This window comes from Squalius cephalus, assembly GCF_949319135.1.
Source record: "Squalius cephalus genome assembly, chromosome: 15".
Classification (NCBI taxonomy): Eukaryota; Metazoa; Chordata; class Actinopteri; order Cypriniformes; family Leuciscidae; genus Squalius; species Squalius cephalus.
Window position 1 is genome coordinate 26,522,785 of NC_137136.1, and position 21,855 is coordinate 26,544,639.

The window sequence follows — 21,855 nt, forward strand, 5'->3', positions numbered from 1 at the left end:
ATAATTCACCAAAGGATTTTTATGCACTGTGTTTCAGTAAAAAAAAAAAAAAAAAACTTGCATCTTATTTTAACCAGGTGCTAAACCTGGTGTTGAAATAGTGCTGCACTTTGTGTATTTGAATAAAGTCATTGTTAATCCTTTATGTCCAAACATGGCACCTTTCTATGTAAATTAAACTATAAATTCTACCTTATTCAAAACACAGCATTATTTGCCTTGCATAATTACTGTAGTATCATTGACCATGGAAAGCAGATGATAGATTGGATGCTATGGAGAGATACAGTAAAATGCCCGCAAAGTATGCCATGTTGCAGTAATCTGCTGCACCCTCCACAACCTACTGAAAGATTTTGCGAGTGCATTTGTATTGTTTCCTGATTTGCATAATTAATTTAGTGAACCGTGAGCTAAAATAACTCAAACAGTGCGTGCAAATAAACAGCATTATCAGCAGGTGCAATTCATTCATAGGGAATTCCCTTCTGACTTTCTGTAAATAGTGATGTGGAGTCTGCAACCATGTATAACAGACTTTAAATCCAAGTGTATTGTTTTATTAGGATGAACACCGGCCTCCAGAAACTCAAGGAGGCCTCTGAGTCTGTTGCTGCCCTCAGCAAAGAGCTGGAGGTGAAGGAGAAAGAGCTTCAGATAGCCAACGAGAAGGCTGATATGGTAAATAAGCATGTAGAATGTGTGTATTTGTTGATTATTGCCTCCCAGACCCAGATAATTGTCTCCCTAAATATCATTTCCAATTCATTCTATTTCAAAATGGTATTTATCATTTCTAAACATAGTTAGATGGGAAAGGTCAACAAAACTCTCTCAAAGCAGGTCAGTTTGTACAGAGGCCCCTCGGGGGTGTGCCAGCTCCCTGTTCACTTCACTCTATACATGATTGATAGCTTTAATCATCATCCAAAAAATGAAATTTGCAGGCGATATTTCAGTTCTTGGTTTGTTATACAGGGACAAGAGTACCACAGTTTATTACTCAGATATCGACATGTTTGTGTCCTGTGGGCAAAACGAGTCCCTAAAAGAAATAACAGGCTACGGGCCTATAGTTATTTACAACCAATCTATTGTGCAGATTGACTGCATGCTCACCTTAAGAGTACAATTCCTACCAGGTTAGATCAGTAATGGGGAACTCTGGTCCTGGAGGGCAACTGTCCTGCACAGTTTAACTCCATACCTAATCAAATACACCTAAAAAGAAATCTAACCAAACTTCAGGATAGTTTGAAAATTACAGGTAGATGTGTTTGATTAGGGATGGAACAAACCTCGGCAGGACCAAAGTTGTCCATGCCCGCTCTAGTTTTGTTTTTTTCACAAACTTTTTCAACTTTTCATGCTGACAGTGATTTTCACACTCAGAGGCACCAAGTCTTTGTACTGTTGGTTGTTTGTTGGTATTCCTACACTGATCGATGCTCAGTGGGTTGTGGAACTGGCCATAGCTTTTGTAAATTTTATTAAAAATGAGATATATTGCTGGTAAAAAATAAGATCTTATTTATTTGACAGTAAATCAGTTTTCTTGTATACAAAAAAAAGAATTACATTCTACAGAGAAAACATTCATATGCCTAATGTGCAGTGCATCAACATGAAGCAGGGTTATGCCTTGGGCAGACTGAGTTAGTATCCCAGCTCATGTTCCTTTCCTATCTCGCCCCCCTCTCTGTCCCTAGGTGGAAAAAGTAGCAAAAAGTTATATGTGAATTTCAGCTGTGCATAATAAATATTATCATGAACACAGTGTTGCAACCCAGGTTCATTAGAAGTATATGCCTCTACCTAGGCCTACATTTCTGCAAAACCTATACATACATTTCACTACAGTTTCTATCTGAAATGGCCACTAGAGGCAGTAAAACGTTCACGCAAATTATGATTATGGGGCAGATAATTGATTAAAAAAGGGGTACGAGTGCCATGAAACATGAATCAATCTCCACAAAAGAACTAAAGCCTCGTAAAAAGAAGAAGAAAATGGCATGGTTGCTTCAGCAAATGTGTTTTCATCTCACGTTTACTTTTGCTCACACTATCAGTTAGGTTTAGGGAAGGGTTTAGTGTAGGGGGTATGTTAAATTCAAATTTGCCATGATGCTGTGTAGATTGCTGGGGGGGGGGGGGGGGGGGGGGCAACTCTTTAAAACAATGGCTCTCATGGCATCAAGATGCTGATGCAATGTGATTTTTAATCGATCAATGGCACTAGTTATTTGAGAATTTCTGTCAGTCTTACAGAGTTTAATCAGATATTCATCACAGATAATTGCAGTAACTGATACAATCAGAGATTTCACACCTTGTAAAAACTGCCATTAAAAAATGATCAGTGTTAATTACATATCTCCAGTTGATACAATTATCTTCTCATTAGACAGGCTCAGAAGATAACTCTCCATTGTAAGTTTTAGTTAACCATTTCCTGTTAGAAAATTGAAGTGTCCCCAGGAGAAGATTAAACTTGTTGATGCACTCATTTCTGCCTAGAAAAAAATATGGGTCCATGGGGCTGTGCAATATGTTATGATTATTTACAGTGAATTCATAGTCCATATGTGTGAATGGGGAGATATGTATTGTGATATTCTGTGTTGCATTGATTGATGCTGTTGTGACTGATGCGCATGTCTTTATGAGTCTATGTTAACTTTAGTCAGCATGAAATGAAAATACATCATTTCATTTTTAAAAAATGTTTTGATAAGTTTTAACCAAAATATCATAGCTGGACCTTCTGGTGAAAACAACAGACTTCTTTCTGGTGACATATGTTGGACTTCTCCAGTCATTTAGTGTGCTTAAACCATGCACCTGTAAGCTTTTAATCATCTGCCTCCACTTTTGAGTGCAATGCCTTCATATCGAAATCCAATCAACAACCAATGCATAGAATCAAGTCCCCATCCTACATGTTTTTCTTTTTTAATAGTGTGTTGCTCTCAGATAGTACAGAAGCAACATATCTTTGTTACATACACTACCAGTCAAAAGTTTTGGATCAGTAAGATTTTTAATGTTTTTAAAAGAAGTCTCTTCTGCTCACAAAGGCTGCATTTATTTTATTAAAAATACAAAAACAAAATGTAATATTGTTAAATATTATGGCATTTTAATATAACTGTTTTCTATTTTAATATATTTTAAAATGTAATTTATTCCTGTGATCAAAGCTGAATTTTCAGAATCATTACTCCAGTCTTCAGTGTCACATGATCCTTCAGAAATCATTCTAATATGCGGATTTGATGCTCAAAAAACATTCATTATTATTATCAATGTTGAAAACAGTTGTGTACAATTTCTTTTTTAGTTTTTTTTTCTCAGGATTCTTTGATGAATAGAAAGTTCAAAAGAACAGCATTTATTTGAAATAGAATCTTTTGTAACATTATAAATGTCTTTACTGTAACTTTTGATTAATAATTTTTGATTTACTGTAACTTTTGATTAATATTCATCCTTGATGAATAAAAGCATTGATTTGTTTGATTTATTTCCCCAAAAATAAAACTACATAAAAATCTTACTGACTGTTTAATGTTACAAAAGCTTTCTATTTCAGATCAATTATGTTCTTTTGAATTTTCTATTCATCAAATAAACCTGAAATAAAAATGTAGATAAATGTTTTCAACATTGATAATAATGAGAATTGTTTCTAAAGCATCAAATTTGCATATAAGAATGATTTCTGAAGGATCATGTGACACTGAAGACTGGAATATGCTGAAAATTCAGCTTTGATCACAGGAATACATTTCAGTTTGACATATATTCACATAGAAAACTGTTGTTTTAAATTGAAATAATATTTCACATTATTATTATTATTATTATTATATTTGATTTATTTATTTATTTATGGTATTTTTTGGTATTTTTAATCATAGCCTTGTTGAGCAGAAAAGACTTCTTTTAAAAACATTAAAAATCTTACCCATCCAAAACTTTGGACTGGTAGTGTATGTAACAAAGATATGTTGCTTCTGTTTCATTCGGGACTTTAACTTTATGTATGGTAAAGTAATCCCTGGAAGATCAATTTCCCTGTAAAAGTACTAAAAATACATCGTATTCTAAATGAAATCCGTCATGCTGCATAAAGTTTGAAAGTATCCATTAGGTGAAAGACTCGCCTCCCAGTCACAGGCTAACTAAAGATCAATACTGAGCTCTGAAACATTATGATAAATTAATAACCTCAGACTCCGAATTATAGCATGAAATTCTACAGATTTTACAATATGAGCGTTTTCAAATTTTTGTTTCAGGTGTTGAAGGAGGTGACCGTGAAGGCTCAGGCTGCTGAAAAGGTCAAAGTCGAAGTTCAAAAGGTCAAAGATAAAGCACAGGCCATAGTTGACAGCATCTCTGCAGACAAAGCCATCGCTAAAGAGAAGTTGGAGGCAGCCAGGCCTGCTCTGGAAGAGGCTGAGGCAGCATTGCAGGTCAGGAACAATATGGAGCGATTACACGGTAGCATAGAAGAGGAGAGAATGGGAGGAGTGTGATGTTCGTGGGGTATCTCGGTGCCTGCAGCTTCTGTGTAATTACATGCTGTCTATGAGGGTTTAAAAATAGACCGTGTGATGGCAGGGTTGCTGTAGGTGGTCTCGTAGCAAGCAGAGGTCTGACAGCAGCCGCCTCTAACTAACCCCACACACCCACTCAATCATACAACCACCCAAACACACACCCCACCTCTTCCCTCCACCACCTGCCCACTGCATCCTTCCCATGTATCTGTCCATAATGTTACCTTGTATCATTCTTGGGACAGGAATCACACACTTTAATAATCCACTTAGAAGCTAATCCAAAACAAGGAAAGCAAACGAACACAATCACCATGCATAATCGACGTAACCGGACAAATGAACTCTGAAAAGACTGCAGCTTATACATCCAAACAAGGATAATTAATCACGCACAGCTGAACAGTATGAAAAATCATAATCAGTAACCATAGTGACTAAAGATTGGCGGGAAACTAGAACAAAGGAGACATGTGACTGAAGATAAACAAACTAAAAGTCCAAACATAACAGAACCGTGACAAGAGCATCGTGTTTCAATACAAATTCTTACTGACCCCTAACTTTTGAATGGCAGTGTATGTTTTATCAAATACATTTTAAAAAAAAAAACTGTAATTTACTAATAAAAAGGAATGAAAATTGTTCCTGTTATATTGTTATATTGGTTTCTATTTAAGAACACTGTGGAAAATGTTCAAATAGATTTTCTAGAACCTATGTGTTTGACTATATAATTGATCACTTTTTATGAGCTCTAAATACTTTGAAAAAATGAGACACCTCGGATTTGCACTTGAAGCAGGGACAATAAATGCATTGTTTAGCTTTCTGTCCATTCTGACTATTCATCATTGACTTGAGCCATCATGTCATTGTGTCCATTATCAGTTGTAAATATGCCAAATTACCCCCCCCCCCCCCATATTCAAGCTAAAACATGCCATCATTGTTTTTCATAAAATTGCAAACCATGCATCATTTTAAAATCTCTGTTTTAGTGTGTCATGATCCTTTAAACAACTCTCAGCTGTTTCTCCTTTATATCTTTCACTTCTGTCCTTTCACATCTGTCATCTGTGTTCTCCCATCCTTATTTCTCCCTTTCAGTGTTTGATCTCACATCTCTTTACCACTTCCCTTTCTATGTGCTTCCTCACCCACTGACACTCTCCTTAACCCTTTATATTACCATTTACTGTATAACCCATCCTCAGCTATCGACCCTATAACATACACTTTCCTGCTCCATCCCCCTCCTTCCCACTGGTTCAAATGATCTTTCTACTTATTCATGAAGATACATCCATCAAGTATTGCTCATTAAACTGTTGTGCACTAAACTTTGTCAACCATGAGCCATAACAGCTGCCACTCGGATTAATAAGTTATGCACAGAGCTGCTGCATACTAGTTCATGTGTCAGAATGTTAACAAGATGTCTAATTCACTTTCTCTCTACCTCTTTCTGTATTTCTCTCCCTGTTTATCTGTAAACAGACCATAAAGCCATCAGACATTGCTACGGTGCGAACACTGGGCAGACCGCCCCACCTCATCATGCGTATTATGGACTGTGTGTTGTTACTCTTCCAGAGGAGAGTGAACATGGTGAAAATTGATCCTGAGAAAAACTGCACCATGCCCTCCTGGCAAGAGTCACTAAAACTCATGACAGCTGGGAACTTCCTGGGCAGTCTACAGGTACAGTATATAAGTCTTAATACCAGATATTTTTTTCTCCTTAGGTGATATGATATATACCCGTAGTCGAAGTTTCTTGTACTAAAAAATGGGTATTTTATTTTTAATGACTATTTCCCATTCTCTGTCACCCACACAATTAAACAAGCCTTTTCTCTGCTATGAATTCTATGTAATATAGTATTAACGGCTTATTTATTCCATAACAGCCCATTAAAAAGCTTAAAATAATATTGTGACAACAAAGCAATCTGTGCCATTGAAAAAGTAATCATGTATTCTAGTGACTAATCAAACCTATTTCTGTTTTTATTAATCCACTGTAATAGAATGGGCCAAGTTTCTGAACACTACGTTGTTGATATGCATGTGTGGGCGGCAAACATATGCAGTGTCAAATATATAAATATAAATATATAGCTACAAAACAGGAGCTATATGTAGTTGTAACCACTGTAGGAGTTCTACCAGTATGATTTTTGGCATTAAACCTAATTTCAAAAGCCAACAGATGGATCGACTAATTAGGTTTTTAGTCGACAGAAAATCCCTTGGGTAAAACTCTGGCACAAACAAGTTAAAATACTGGCACAAACAAGTCCAGCGTTGACAGCTAATCAGTTCAATATATTATATGCATACATTATACTGATATGTCTTAGAACATATTTTAAAGACTGTCTGTTTGCTTTTAAGAGAAGGTTCCATGCATGATCTCTATCTTCTCACAACTTTACAGGAGCCTGAGCAACAAATATAAAATAATATAGTCATTTTCAAGAGTTTCAAATATGTGACATTATCTGTACACCAGTATTGTTTTACTCCAGCTTTTGTTTTGTACTCCAGCAATTCCCCAAAGACACCATCAATGAGGAGGTGGTGGAACTCCTCTCTCCGTACTTTGACATGGTGGACTTTAACATAGAATCAGCCAAAAGGGTGTGCGGCAATGTTGCAGGTCTTTGCTCATGGACCAAAGCAATGGCTGCCTTCTTTTCTATTAATAAAGAAGTGCTTCCTTTGAAGGTGAGGGTTTCTTTACTAACAGGCCATCATTTAAACTGTCAAAACTATGGTTTAGTTTATGAATTGCTATTATTATTTGATTATTCTTTACATTCTTTTGATCATAATTTATTATTGTATCATCTTTTGATATAATAGTTTAATTTCAATTGGTTGCTTGAAGCCTCAGATGCACACTTGTAGATTTTAGTTGCTGTTAGTTTCATGTTTGTTATCTTAAATAGTATACTCCTAGTACAACTTGACCACCTTTTGCAGATATGTGCATGTATTTCTTTCTTTTTTTCTAAGAAAACAGACTGAATTATATTCTTCTTATATTCAGGAGCAACCCCCCACTCCTCAAATACTTAACTTCTTCAGACTAGTAATAGCAAGTAACTTTTAAAAATCAACTTAATGCCAAACTTTTCAGATGCACAGGTACACAGAATCCCTAATTCAATGATCATCATGTTTTAAAGGTTTTTTCTTGATGCATACTGAAATTTATAAAAGAAAAACAGGTTCAAAGTTCAATCCTTACTTTATACGGTACAAAAATGAATGTATTTTAACGTGTAGATGCATTTTGGATTCATAAACTGATTTGGATGCAAGAGCAACATCCTGAGGCTATTAAATGTGGGGGAAAACACTAAAAGACTTAGGACTCCAAAGTGTGACAATTTCAAACACAAATGCTGTGTGCAACTGAGAAAAAAAAGGGGGGTTTTGTTCAGTGGAAAATTATTTCTTGTTTCCTATTAACTTGTGGTTTCCAGGAGCTGGATCATTTACGACTCTCTCTTTCTCTATAGGCTAATCTGGCAGTGCAGGAGAACAGGCTGACCATAGCTAATGTGGACCTCCAGACAGCCCAGGCAGAACTGGATGCTAAGCAAGCAGAGCTGGATGTAGTTCAGGCTGAATATGAGAAGGCCATGATGGAGAAACAGGTAATCACTGTGTTAGATAGATTAGGGCAGTGGTGTCTTGCAGAGATTGGCCGCACACACCTGAATAAACGTATCAAGGTCTTCGGGATTACTAGAAACTTCCAGACCGGTGTGTTGAGGCAGGTTGGCACTAACCTCTGCAGGACATTCACTCTCCAGGAGCAGGATTGGACACCTCTGGCTTAGGGTCAAATGCTGCGTTCACGGCATGTTGTTATTATCGTAATTGAGAGATGACAACACGTGACGTTATTATTGAAGCTATTCACATCCTTAGACTCTGAATTATACGTTTTTATGGCATCAATATCAAGGCCAATATGAAGCAGTCAGGTGGTACAGTGGCCACGTGGTCCTTCGGATGAGATGTTAAACCAAGGTCCTGACTCTCTGTGGTCATTAAAAATCATTCAAAAGAGTAGGCGTGTAACCCTGGCATCCTGGCCAAATTTGCCTCCTAATCATCCCCATATATACTGATTGGCTACATCACTATGTCTCCTCTCCACCAATAAGCTGGTGTGTGTGGTCAGTGTTCTGGCACAATATGGCTGCCGTCACATCATTCAGGTGGATGCTGCACACTGGTGGTGGTTGAGGAGATTCCCCCCTTCTATTTAAATCACTTTGAGTGCCGAGAAAAAGCGCTATTTAAATGTAATGAATTATTATTATTATTATTACAAGTTGGAGCTCTCAGAAATTTCCCAGTTTAGATCTTGGGATTACGGTAATTAAGGCATGGCGTGAACACACCTAAAGCTACTTCATCATCATGACAAATAATCTAAAAATAGGGGTTTTGATTGGGTTTGATCAGCAAAATTAAATCCCCAAAAAATTAAATCCCAAATAAATCACTGACAAAATATTTGTTGAATATTTCTTTTTTTTCCAGCTGTAGCCCAAATAAAATGAACCACAATCCAGATTTTTCCAATTATCCTTCTAATTATTCTGTGAAAAATGGTGAATCAGCTGTCATTTAGTGCCTGAAGTAAATACCAAATCACTCATTAGCATTTTTGCATAAAATTTGGATGTAATGAGCAATTTTGTAAACAAACCTAAAGCCATCTTGCAGATTAATCATTCAGGCTTGTACTCTGTGTGCCTCAACAAAATGAATACTAACTTTATAAATGGTTTGAAGCAAACATCAATGTTCCAATTCACAATGTATAACAAGCCTTCCGAACATTTCATAATTTAGTTGATAATTGTGTGATTAACAGCTTGCGACTGACTGATCCTTTGGGGTTGATTTTACGATAGGCCTGATCATACCTAAGAGAACAGATGTTTACTTAAACCAATGATTGAATAACTTACGAATTGACTTTAAACACTTTAATTAGTTTTCTTAATTTACTCATTTCCACATATAAAGAAGTGACCATCTGTATCCTAGGAATTAAAATGAAGAAGGGCATGTGCTCTTGTCATGTAAGACCCATAGTTATCAGTCAGTCAAGTTCAACTTTACATCCGGTGACTGATGAATTGGGATCTTGTCTGAGAGCCCAATCACCTTAGAGTGTAAACAGAACAAGCCAATGGACATTGCGAGCGAGATTTGCATCGCAAACCATTCCCCGTGAAGCAGGTATATAAGGAAACTTGCAGCACTCGCTCATTTTAGCTTTAGCTTCGAGCCGAGTGTTTAGTTTGATGCAGCTCTTCAATCAACCTTTGCAGTATTCTACAAACCTGGAAGAAGCTCTTCAGAGAGTGTTGGTGTGACAGTGCGTCAACGGTGGTCACTTTGAAAAGTGCTTTTCCTTCTGCATTCATTGCAGTTAAAATTAAAAGAACATTGTGCACACTGCAGGCTTTAAATAAGTCTTGCACTTTGTGCAGCGACCATTTCCCTGTGCACACCCTGTGTTTTTTTATATTGCAGTATTGATTGAGAGAGGTGGGAGTAAAAAAGGTTGAGAACCACTGGGCTAGACTCCTCATGGAATGAAGATTCAGCTGCGCTGGATCAATCAACATCTAGGGAGAGTAGCATTGTCCGAGTCTAACCCAGAGCTGACGGCCTTGCTTTTCCGGGCCACTGAGAGCATCGGGCTCGAGTGGAAAACCTCCACCGTGTCCCGAAAGCTCAAGGCTGGATGATTGTATCTCGGGGCAGCGCATGAGGAGGCCACAAAGTCGTGGAAGGCACCTTTTTCTGCTGAAACTGGTCCGGCGCCTCCTCCACTCTCATGGTGGGGCTGCCAAGGGTTTCCGGGGTGGAGAATATTTTGTTGGGTTCAAATTTATGTTGTGGTACCCAAATTATCAGTAAAAGAGCAGTTTTCTCTATCTCCAGGTCCCAAGAGGGTGTCAGTGACAGTGTGCGACACTATGCCTTACCACTCTCATTCCCCTCTTCTATCACCAGCAGGCAGTGGTGTGTGGTTTCTCACCTTCTCATGCGACCCCTGCCAAAACATGGAGTCAGGTAGGTGCTGCACTGCACACTCTGTCCCCACTCCGGGATGATGTGCCTTCCGGGTCAGGCCCTGTGCCCACGCTGCCCCACTGCGGGTAGATCGGTAGTCCCTCTGACCCTGCTTGTTCGGCATCTGGAAGTCTGACTAGCACTTACCAGCCCATCTCGCTGGCTCATTTGGACTATCAGACTCAGCTATGCGATTCAGTTCACCTGCAGGCATTTTTGGTTGATGAATCATGCCTAGAAATTCGGGCCAGCCAACTCTCACGTAATCCTGAGTCCTCGGCCTGGATATGTGCCCAGGGTTCCCACCACCTCCTTCCGGGATCAGATGGTGAACCTGCAAACGCTGCCTCTGGAGGAGGCAGACCCAGCCCTAGATCTGCTCTGTCCTGTTTGCAATTTGCGCTTGTACGTGGACCGCATGCAGAGCTTCAGGACCTCATACCAGCTTTTTGTCTGTTATGGAGGCCAGCAGAAGTGAAAGATTGTCCCCAAGTAGAGGTTGGCCCACTGGATTGTTGATGCCATAGTCTTGGCGTATTAAGCTCAAAACCCGATGTGCCCCCTTGGGGTGTTGGAGTGTTATCTCTCCCTGGGTATTGGTGTACGGTGCCTTGCTAGCAGACGTGTAAAGCTGTGGGCTGGGTGACACCTAACACGTTTGTAAGGTTTTACAATCTCCGAGTAAAGTCTGTGTCCTCCCGTGTACTGGCTACAAGTAGCTAGTAAGTGGGCGGACCTGCTCAGTGTCTCGCTTGCGGTGCCATTTACACTCGAAAGGTGATTGGGCTCGCTGGCGAGATCCCAATTCGTCAGTCACCTTCAGGGAACGGGAGTTACATTAGTTACCTAGATGTTATCTTTTGATGCAGGTATGAGTCTGGACAGTCTTGTATCCCATTTCCACTTTGTCTACCAATAACTTCCTTTTACCTGTAATGGTCATATCGTCAAGTTACATGTTTAAATATACAGACAATAGAATGGAACAACATGCTGTATAGAAACTTAGTTGTAACAAATAATGCACTGTCGTGCAAAAGAGGCCGCAAAAGCCTTTCTTGTGGTATGAGGTTACGCACCGATGTGTGGGAGTGGCAGGGTTATGGCCTTTCTCCTAGATCAACAGTTACCTTTCCTTCTTATACCCTGAGCAAAGCATTGTTAAACATGAGTGGAATACCAACACCAAACCAACCGACAGGAAACCAAAAGATGAGGCAAATGGGTGGAGATCCAGAGGGGGAGAAGAACATTAACATATTCTCCACTATGCATGTTTAACTACCGGTTTTCTGTCAATACGTTAATATTCAGCCTATTATGATAATGCTGTATATAAAAATGTGCAAAGAAAGAAGCTTTTAATAAATATTTTTTAACGTGCGTGAATAAATCCAAACACCCCGTGGCCGTGACAGATTTAAGTTTTACTTTCAATCCGTGACCGACAGAGGAGCGTCTTGGCGGCAAGTATTTAAATCTTTAACAATGTCTGGGATAAGAAAATCTGTGAATGTAAAAAAATGAATGAAAAACCATGAAGAATGAAAAAAAGTGTGAATGTACACCATCAGAAAGGATATTCTCCAAGGCTGGATTTAGCATCAGGAAAACCATGATCGCACTTCTGCCGGCCAACGTTAACAAGTTGGTTTTCCACGGGACATTCTAAAATGCTTAACGTGAAAAAAGCTTTTAAAACGCTTAAAATGCACTTTAACGTGGCTTAATGCATGTGCACAGTACACACTTTATTAAGAAACCATACTATGTGCAGATAAGCAGATGAACCCAGAATATGAACGCAATGCGTTCCTCCTATAGTAAAGCGTTTTCTTTACATAATTTGATATTTTAATTTAATTTAATTTAATCTATTTTAGGGGATTAAGTCGTTAAATGTATTTTATCCGCGCGCACAAAAGACTCCAACAGACACACAGACAGAGTGAAAGACTGGATTTGTTCTCTCTGGATTTGAAACTTTTCAGCCGGTTCTAATTTTGATTTTTTGGAACATTTTTAGCTAAAAAGACTGTCACTCCAGTTTAGCATTTATTGTTGTTTCTGCAGTTAAAAAGACAAAGTTGAAAAATCTGTCTTCTATCGTTATTTTAATAATTTCTTTAATTTTATTTTATTTATTGATCTGTCAGGGTTATCTAATCTAACTATTTGTGGCTTGTGTTTTGAATATATGTTCCCCTGCACTTTAGGCAATTTGCACTCATTTGCTCATCTTGTGACTTGATTCTGATTTATTTCATTTTGCATTTTTATTTATTAGAAAGGTATATTCTGTTCTAATTTAATTTAGTAAATTGATTGTTTATTTTTTCGGTGCATCGATGTTGTGCTGTACTTAGAGCCTGCTCGCACAGGTAATTTAGCCGATTTAATTTGATTTGCATGTGAAATGCAAATCCTGTCTGCAGTGTGGCCTTTCTGGAGTTATTTATGTTATTTCTTAGTTTTATTGATCCAAAATGTTTTTATACATTTTATTTTGTGTGATTTTCTGTACATCGCGGCTTTGAAATGTTAAAGCCCCACCCCCATACACATGATTCGACTATTAGTCGACTATAGGCAAGACTTGACGATTCTGATACGACTATGAAAACCCATAGTCGGGGACACCCCTAGTCCTGTGAAACAAATGGTACAGACGTGTCATTGGGGTGCAAACGGCTCTGTCTCTCCCGACAGAACCATCCTGTGCCTGGAGTGTCCCAACAGTCCTCAATCAGCATATTGATGAAACCCTTGTACTAGATAGGCATTAGTATACAGTGATGATGAAGGCCATTGTGCCACGTTTAATTCACATGTATACCTTTAAAAATAATAGATGCAATAACATTTTGATACAATTTTATGCAAATGAAAATTGATTTAAGGTTTTCAAGGTTTTAAAAAAAAAATTAAGGTTTTTTTTCGGTTTTTTTTTTTTTTTTTTTTTTTTTTTTTTTTGTAATACCATGCATACAATCTCTGTACTAACTGACACTATCTAATATCACTTAACCCTCTGGAGTCTGAGCTGTTTTCTGGGCCCTGGAGGTGTTCTGACATGCTCTGACATTTGTGCTTTTTTCAGTTATTTATAAACATGTTAATGGCAAAGGTGTAAATTCACTCTATATAGCACAAACAGGGCTACCAAAATATCTGATCAACATGCATGTATATGTTTGAATTTTTAAGAGAATAATGTTTATGCGTGGTTATTGGAAAAAATAAAAATGAAAGTTGCAGAAATAAGGCCACAAAACACATACTAAATATGTGGCAATAAGACTTTTGACTAAAGGATATCATCGCCTATAGTTTTTTCTTCAAAATTATGTGAAAATAGTCTTGCTTTATCGTTCACATAAAACCATACATTGAATATAGCCAACATTGGAACAGCTAACATCTTAGTTGATGACTTTATTTTTGACAAAAATAGTAGGCTATTTTATATATAGAAATTGCTAAACAAAAGCTTATTTGACGAGGCAGTATATTCTACAGTAAAAACTGTACCCAAATCTACTAAACAAAATGTTGTCTTTCATATTTCACCTGACTGTAACGTTGTTTTCAAGAAATACGCTTACACACGCTTAAAATGATGATAATTAAGTGTAAAGATAGGTATTACTGAAAATATTTGGTGTTTGGGGTGAGGATTGGGGTTGATCCATTTATAAAGTAGCTGTTTTTTATTTATTTTTTCTGATGTGCACAAATAAGCGACAGGTATCATAAGATTTTCTTCTCCATGTTCCTTTTTTTCTATTCTTTTATTCGTTCATGCATGTAATAATGAATGAATGAATGAATGAATGAATTTATGTATGACTTGTGCAATAAATAAATAAATTAAAAAATTAAAAAAAAAATACGATAGGCTATTGACTCGCGATCTTCTCAGTAGGCTAGTGAACGCACCGGAGAAACGCGCATTTATTAGGCTACATAGTTTTTTTGTTTTGGATGGTTTTGTTTAGAACCAGCTGTAAATGTAAATATATTTCACATTTTTTAGACATGTGAGGCGAGTAGGCTACGGGTTCATGATGATCTCCAGTTCAGACCTTATGTTGTGATTGCTAGCCTATATTTACTTCCAGGAAATTTGTTAATGAAAAAATTATTAAAATTAAGATACAATTGATACAAAACGAAATTCGTTTTAAAGAAAGGATTTGTACTTTCTGTTTTGAGGTATCTGTGAATGTTTGAAAGTCAACTGTCACGTAATATTGTTTTTTGCCAGCTGTGGTAAACAGCGCGCATCTATGCCTTCATTCATTCATAAACAGAAACCCGAGAAGGAACAACTTACTATTATTCCTCAGCTCGTATTCCTCGTATTCGTTATTATTCCTCACAGCGCTGCGTTGTAAACAAGTAATGTTCTGAATAAACTGGTGTTTTGGTTTTCTTGTGCTGATGATAGGGGCGTTCACAGGATTGCGTGGATTACCTCAGCCATTTGCGTTTGAATAGCACGCGCTCTCCGTGGGCGGAGTCACATTACATTTGAATTAGCTCTAATGAGGTCGACTGGAATCGCTCTCTTTTAATACAGATTTCACAAGATGAGAATATTTGTTTTTTATATAAATTACTTCATTAAAAAGAAGATAATTCAAGCTTCATGCCTGTGTGTCTGAATGCCTGTTTGACGGAGTATTCGCTAAGCTACAGTTCATTTTCGGACGCGTTTCAGAATGGACTACACGGACAGAGAGAAGGCAGAACTTGCTTCGTGTTTATTTTTCTTTATTTGGCAAAAAGCACAACACTTTGTTTTTATTGTGAGTATACACAAAAATAATACACATTTAACAGAATCGATTGATGTATGAAACTTGTTTTGTAAAATCAAAGTCAAAAGAGAATTTCGGGTCTCAATCAACTCATAAGGAAAAAAATCGAGCAGATCACGCCGGCGTGATCTCAGACCCCTGAGGGTTAAAGGGTTAGTTCACCCAAAAATGAAAATTCTGTCAGTAATTACTCACCCTCATGTTGTTCCAACCCCGTAAGACTTTCGTTCATCTTCAGAACACAAATTAAGATATTTTTGATGAGATCTGAGAGCTGGATCACTCCTCCACAGGCTTATGGGCACTATAACTTGCTGGCCCAGAAAATGTATTAAAGACATTGTTAATATAGTCCAAGTGACTCCAGTGGCTCAATCTTAAGTTTATAAAGCGACGAGAATACTTTTTGTGCACAAAAACAAACAAAAATAGTGACTTTATTCCACTTTTCATTTCCTTCTCTCTGGGCCTCGAGTCTTTTCACGTAGTGTAATAGCGTAGCGCGTCTGTGTTGCACGTCACCACGTAGGCTCACTATTGGGCGACGCTGGTCATGTGTGTGATACGTGGTTTACGACTACTCATCGCTTTATAAACTTAAGATTGAGCTACTGGAGTCACTTGGACTATATTAACAATGTCTTTAATACATTTTCTGGGCCAGCAAGTTATAGTGTCCATAAGCCTGTGGAGGAGTGATCCAGCACTCAGATTTCATAAAAAATATCTTAATTTGTGTTCCGAAGATGAACGAAGGGCTTACGGGGTTGGAACAACATGAGGGTGAGTAATTACTGACAGAATTTTCATTTTTGGGTGAACTAACCCTTTAAATACGTGTCCTGAGAAACCCCATCTGTCTATTAAATAAGGCAACATGAATTTTGTTAATCACATTAAATGACACTCAATTGAACTGACACTCTCACTCTTGATAAGAGTCAATAAATGTGAAGAAGCACACGCCTGCACAGTGACAGAATTAATCTTTTTTTTTTTCTCTCTCTCTCTCTCTCTCTCTCTCTCTCAGACTTTACTAGAGGATGCAGAACGCTGTCGACACAAGATGCAAACTGCCTCTAGCCTGATCAGTGGGCTGGGAGGAGAGAAGGAGCGCTGGACACAGCTTAGTAAAGAGTTTGCTGCTCAGACCAAAAGACTAGTTGGTGGGTTTTTACATAAAACCTTCAGGGTTTTTCCAGAATTTTCAGCCCTTCCTTTTAGCCTCTTAGGGTTTTTTAGCCTAACATCATTGGGTTGACTTCTTTGTAAGTGATCAGCTTTCAGTCCCAGATATGTCTAGTCCCAGATATGTCTATTTACCAAAAATTTAATTTTACAGAAACTTTAAGAATGAATGTTCATATATTAAAATAATTATTTTGAATAGAAACTGCAAAGCCAAGACATTGTATCAGTTTGATACAATACAGTTGAGAGTTTATGTTTGTTAAGACAAGCATCACTATTATTGTAGCTCAAATTATGTATTTAAACAAAACAAACTTAATTAATAAACTTTGTGTACAGTATAACTCGATCTTTACCATTTGTGCTATGAATGAAAAAAGTTACCTCAAATCTCAAATCATGGAACTTCTTGCTATTTTTTAACTGAATGAACATACAATTTCCACCTAGGATGGTAGAACAGGCAAAAATGTTTCATACACCATAGTGACCTGAGCCATATCAAGGAACCAGAATATAATAGAGACTTGGAGTTGGGCTCTTTTGACTTTCTGTTAGAACGGTGTCGTGTTAGTGGCCCCTAAGTTATTAACTAATGATCTTTGCAACGGAAGTGAATCAATCAAAACTAACTTTAGCTGGACAATAACTTTTATCTAGAGCTGCGGTAAGGCCAAAACAATCTTTGTTACTTTAATTTTCTGTTATCACTGTAAAGCTGCTTTGAAAAAAATCTATATTGTGAAGGTGACTTGACTTGACTTGACTTGGGGTGGTAAGCAGCCACCTAGCATTGCCGTAGCAACCACCTAGAACTTCCTAAAGTGTCCTCATGCTAGTGTGTTATTACAATTACTACTGTTGGGACAATTTTTGCCTATAGAAAATGATAAAACGGGTGTAGTCATACCTTTGACTTACATTGATGAAGGAACCCAAGCCATATAAAAGGTTTAGAGTATTAAAGAGAGGTTGACTACTTTGACTTGGGCCAGTAATTAACAACCATAGCAACACCCTAGTAACTACCCAGATGACCTTAACAATTGCATTGCAATGCACTAAAGCCATGTATCAGTGACCTGGCAACCACTGATAACCTGTAGAATTCTTAGTGCAAGATTTTTGTAACTGAAATACCACTCATATTTACTTCAGAAAAGGTCAAAAACTAATTACATTTGTTATTATTATTATTATTATTATTATTATTATTATTATTAAAGTTTACATTTCCCATGCTCAGGTGATGTGCTGCTGGCTACAGCCTTTCTGTCCTACTCTGGGCCTTTTAACCAGGAGTTCCGCAACCTTCTTATCACTGATTGGCAGAGAGAAATGAAGTCCCGCCGAATACCTTTTAGGACCAATCTGAATCTCACTGAGATGTTGATTGATGCTCCCACAGTAAGTGAATGGAACTTACAGGGGCTGCCCAATGATGACCTGTCCATCCAAAATGGGATTATTGTTACAAAAGCTGCAAGATTTCCCCTGCTGGTTGACCCCCAGACCCAGGGAAAGATCTGGATCAAGAACAAAGAATCCAAGAATGAGCTTCAGGTGACCACTCAGAATGAATGACTTGTACATTAATAGCAACATGATTTTGCACAGTGGGGTTCAGTGTTCATTATTTAATTTGTTGCATACATACTGTATGTCAAAAAAAAGTAGTTAGGTATTACAGTTACTAATAAAAACTTTATTACATTTAAATACATTTTTCAAACAGTAGCATATATTGATAAAAACAATACATAACATGCTACACAGACAGTTATGCTGGTCAATGGATCAAGTATCTTATTACTGAAATTACTAAGAAGCTGCTGTTTTTAATACTTTTTTAGTGTTGCTATTACAAGTAAATGTTCAATAGCTTGATACATTAAACATCTGCTGATTTAAAAGTTCAACATTCATATTCTTGTGAATCATGTTGAAATCTAATTGAATATGCAAAGCTTGCATTGATGCATGAGTTCTTTTTAAGAGGTCAGACACATTTTTCAATGGTATCACCTCATAACAAATCACCTCCTCCTCTGGTAATAATTTTTCCCAGTAACAGAACTTGAGCTGGGTCAGTAAAGAGGTCCTGCTGTTTTCACAGATCACCTCACTGAATCACAAGTACTTCAGAAACCACCTAGAGGACAGTTTGTCTCTAGGGCGTCCCCTACTGATAGAGGATGTTGGGGAGGAATTGGACCCTGCTCTGGACAATGTCCTGGAGAAGAACTTCATCAAAACTGGGTCCACATATAAGGTATTGTTAGATGAGCTCAATAAGCAAAAGAGGAGTTTTGAGGCTCACAATCAACATTTTCTGAAGGTTATGCACATTTTTCATTGACTTATTTTAAAGTGTTTCAGGTTTCATTTTGTACCCTATTCATAGATCGTGCCAAAAACATAATGCTTATTTGTATGTATTTTATCCTGTATTTTACTATCAAAAGTTCTCATATATAAACAAATATAGTGTATGTTTGGGAGTAAATGGGGAAATTGTCATTAAAGGGAACATCATTGTTCTCAGCAGTTCCAGTGATTTAAAATAAAGACATGTTGCCATATTTTTCATTACATTTTTGCTAGGAAATGAGCGAGATTGGTTTGCCTAATGAGACAATTCTCTACATTTGTGCAGAACCCCTGCTCCTCAATTTTACATAACTAAATATACAGAAAACAAATTGGAATTGTGTTTAACATCCTGTCTTTTATTATACGTTTTCGGAAAGAAATCTAAAACGTACAAAATCATAGACAAAGCAGGACATAGCAAGTACTCTGAAAGAATAGTTCATAATTAAGAACCTAAAAAATATATGTGCTATCTCTGTGCTGTTTCAGCTCCTAGTTGAGGTGATGACATCAGCTGCTCAAGCTGTTTAGTGTTAGTGTGGGACACGATTGTGAGTGACAGTCATGATCTTTCGGGCATCTTTCCTTGATCTCATTATCAAAAATCCAGTCGTTTGAAAAATGTGACGTTGCTTCATCACACACAGCAGCTGCTTCACACATTCAAAAAAGAAGTGGAAATAGCAAGCAGCAGTGAGAGCTCTGACAAGTTTAACTAATCAGCTCTATAAATACAAAGGTGCAAACACCTGATCACACTTCTTTCTTTTTTTTTCTTTTTTTTTATAGCAGAGACCGAATGAGAGACGTCGCTTTATCATTGTCAAACCACTGCATAATCACATCACAACCGTGCAGTCTATTTCCACTAATTGGCACTGAAATAAAATTAGTTACTCCCCGTTGAGATAATTGGCATATTATTTTAAACAACTTCACCAACACATTTTATGTTAGGAAGGTCATTAACACAGCTATTATTAGCTGTCTCTAACTTCTCTCTAAGGATCTTCTGATGTTCAAATGTTTGTTATTCTTTAGAAGCATCTTGAGATTTGGGGCTCTGTCATCCTCTACTGTAGGGGTGTCTCGATCCTGGAGGGTTGAGATAGTGTGTTTTTACTCTCCTGATGGTTCTTTTTTTTTTTTTTTTTTTTTTTTTTGTCAGAGCAGCTCTTCATTTGGAGTTTTAATTCTGATCTGTGACTCATTCATGCCATCAGGTGAAAGTAGGTGATAAAGAAGTGGATGTAATGAAGGGTTTCCGTCTATATGTGACCACCAAACTGCCCAATCCAGTATACACTCCTGAGATCAGCGCACGGACATCCATTATCGACTTCACCGTTACTATGAGGGGCCTGGAAGATCAGCTACTGGGCAGAGTTATTCTTACCGAGAAACAGGTATGGGCCCTTTGAACTCATATGTGCAAAAAACAGGAGTGGGAATGATCTGAAATGTGTGTTGGGGGCACTATTATACTTTTATAGCTTGGCTTATGAATATTAATTAGGGATGTAACGTTCACCCATTAGTCCTTGCTGAAAGGCATGTAAGTGGCCCTTTGCCAAAATACTACTCACCACTTGAACATTTGTTCAGTCAAAGTGACCAGAGGGCAATGGCTTCTGCTTCCTGTTTAAGTCATCATTGTAATTCACTGTTTTTTGTAAGATAAATTTACTGTTTGTTTTTTTCCTCACATTTGTATGTTAATTGTACTGTAATTTTAGATAAGCATGCAATGTTAAGTTTTAAGTTATGTATTAGGAAAGGCTATTCAAACCTTCTGGTGGTGCATTCAAAGATGCAATTTATTCAGCCTGGTGTTCCTCATGAAGGTCCCTTAGAGGAAAAAAACAACAACAACAACTAAACATTAGCATCCCAGAGTTGTTTCTATGAAAGAGCAAGCAAGAGGGAGAGAGCACTTCTGTCATTTTTAGGGTCACTGGACAAAGAGCGTGAATTGTGAATCTCTGTACTCTGAAAGACCATTAATGCTCAACATAGAGACTCAAGGGCTTTATCTCACAAATCTCTGTCGTTTCTTCTTCAGCACTGCAAAAATCATTCCATGCAAAACATTGATTCATTCTTCAGAAATTGGTTTTATTATAGAAGTCAAATGTATTACTACTTTAAGGGTGTAGTCATACTAGGCTATCTGAACTGCGCCTGAGCATGTTTGACCCCCAAAGTCTGCTTCGTTTGACTAGTGTGACCGCTCAGTACTGTGCTCGTGCGCGGTTCGTTTAACCCTCCCTGGTCCGCATGGAAGAGGTGGGTGATTGAGTTGGGAGTGTGGTTCAGTTGGGCTCAGGCATAGTACGCATGTACTATACATAGCGGTGTGGCATAATCTATTATATATTCTACTCTATCTAATATAATAGTCTATTAGTGAAAACAATTTTCTTCCTGTTTTCTTCAAAAAGTTAGGGTATGCTCTGTATGCTCTGGCCGGAATGTTAAGTACAATGTGAGTGCAAACCAACGGGGAGTGGGGAGGGGGGACAATTGTGCCAGGGCACGGTACAAGGCAACCGTGCCTAGTGTGAGTACACCCTAAGTATATCCAACTTTACCCGGATGCATAGAGTACAATCACGTTAAACGGTATGTATTGTGCTATATGGCGATATGTAACTATATAGCAAATCTGGGGGGGGCAGTGGCATATCAGGGACTCTCCCTGCCACCCCCTGCCGCTGCCTTTATGGGGCGCTAGCCCCCAGCTGCTCTCTCCTTCCTCCGGGAGCCACAGCCAATAGCTG

General features: G+C 37.8%; 1 protein-coding gene across 2 annotated transcripts in view; it reads left to right on the forward strand.

Moving 5' to 3' along the window:
- Positions 1–21,855, forward strand: part of dnah5 (dynein, axonemal, heavy chain 5) — a 167,262-nt gene that overhangs the window by 113,466 nt on the left and 31,941 nt on the right. For both annotated transcript variants that reach the window (XM_079895299.1, XM_079895300.1), the window contains 9 exons: positions 567–681; positions 4,305–4,481; positions 6,069–6,272; positions 7,122–7,301; positions 8,102–8,239; positions 16,542–16,677; positions 17,949–18,265; positions 18,819–18,974; positions 20,299–20,481. In XM_079895299.1, the coding sequence (XP_079751425.1) occupies positions 567–681; positions 4,305–4,481; positions 6,069–6,272; positions 7,122–7,301; positions 8,102–8,239; positions 16,542–16,677; positions 17,949–18,265; positions 18,819–18,974; positions 20,299–20,481 (1,606 nt within the window). The remainder of the gene's footprint in view (positions 1–566; positions 682–4,304; positions 4,482–6,068; positions 6,273–7,121; positions 7,302–8,101; positions 8,240–16,541; positions 16,678–17,948; positions 18,266–18,818; positions 18,975–20,298; positions 20,482–21,855) is intronic.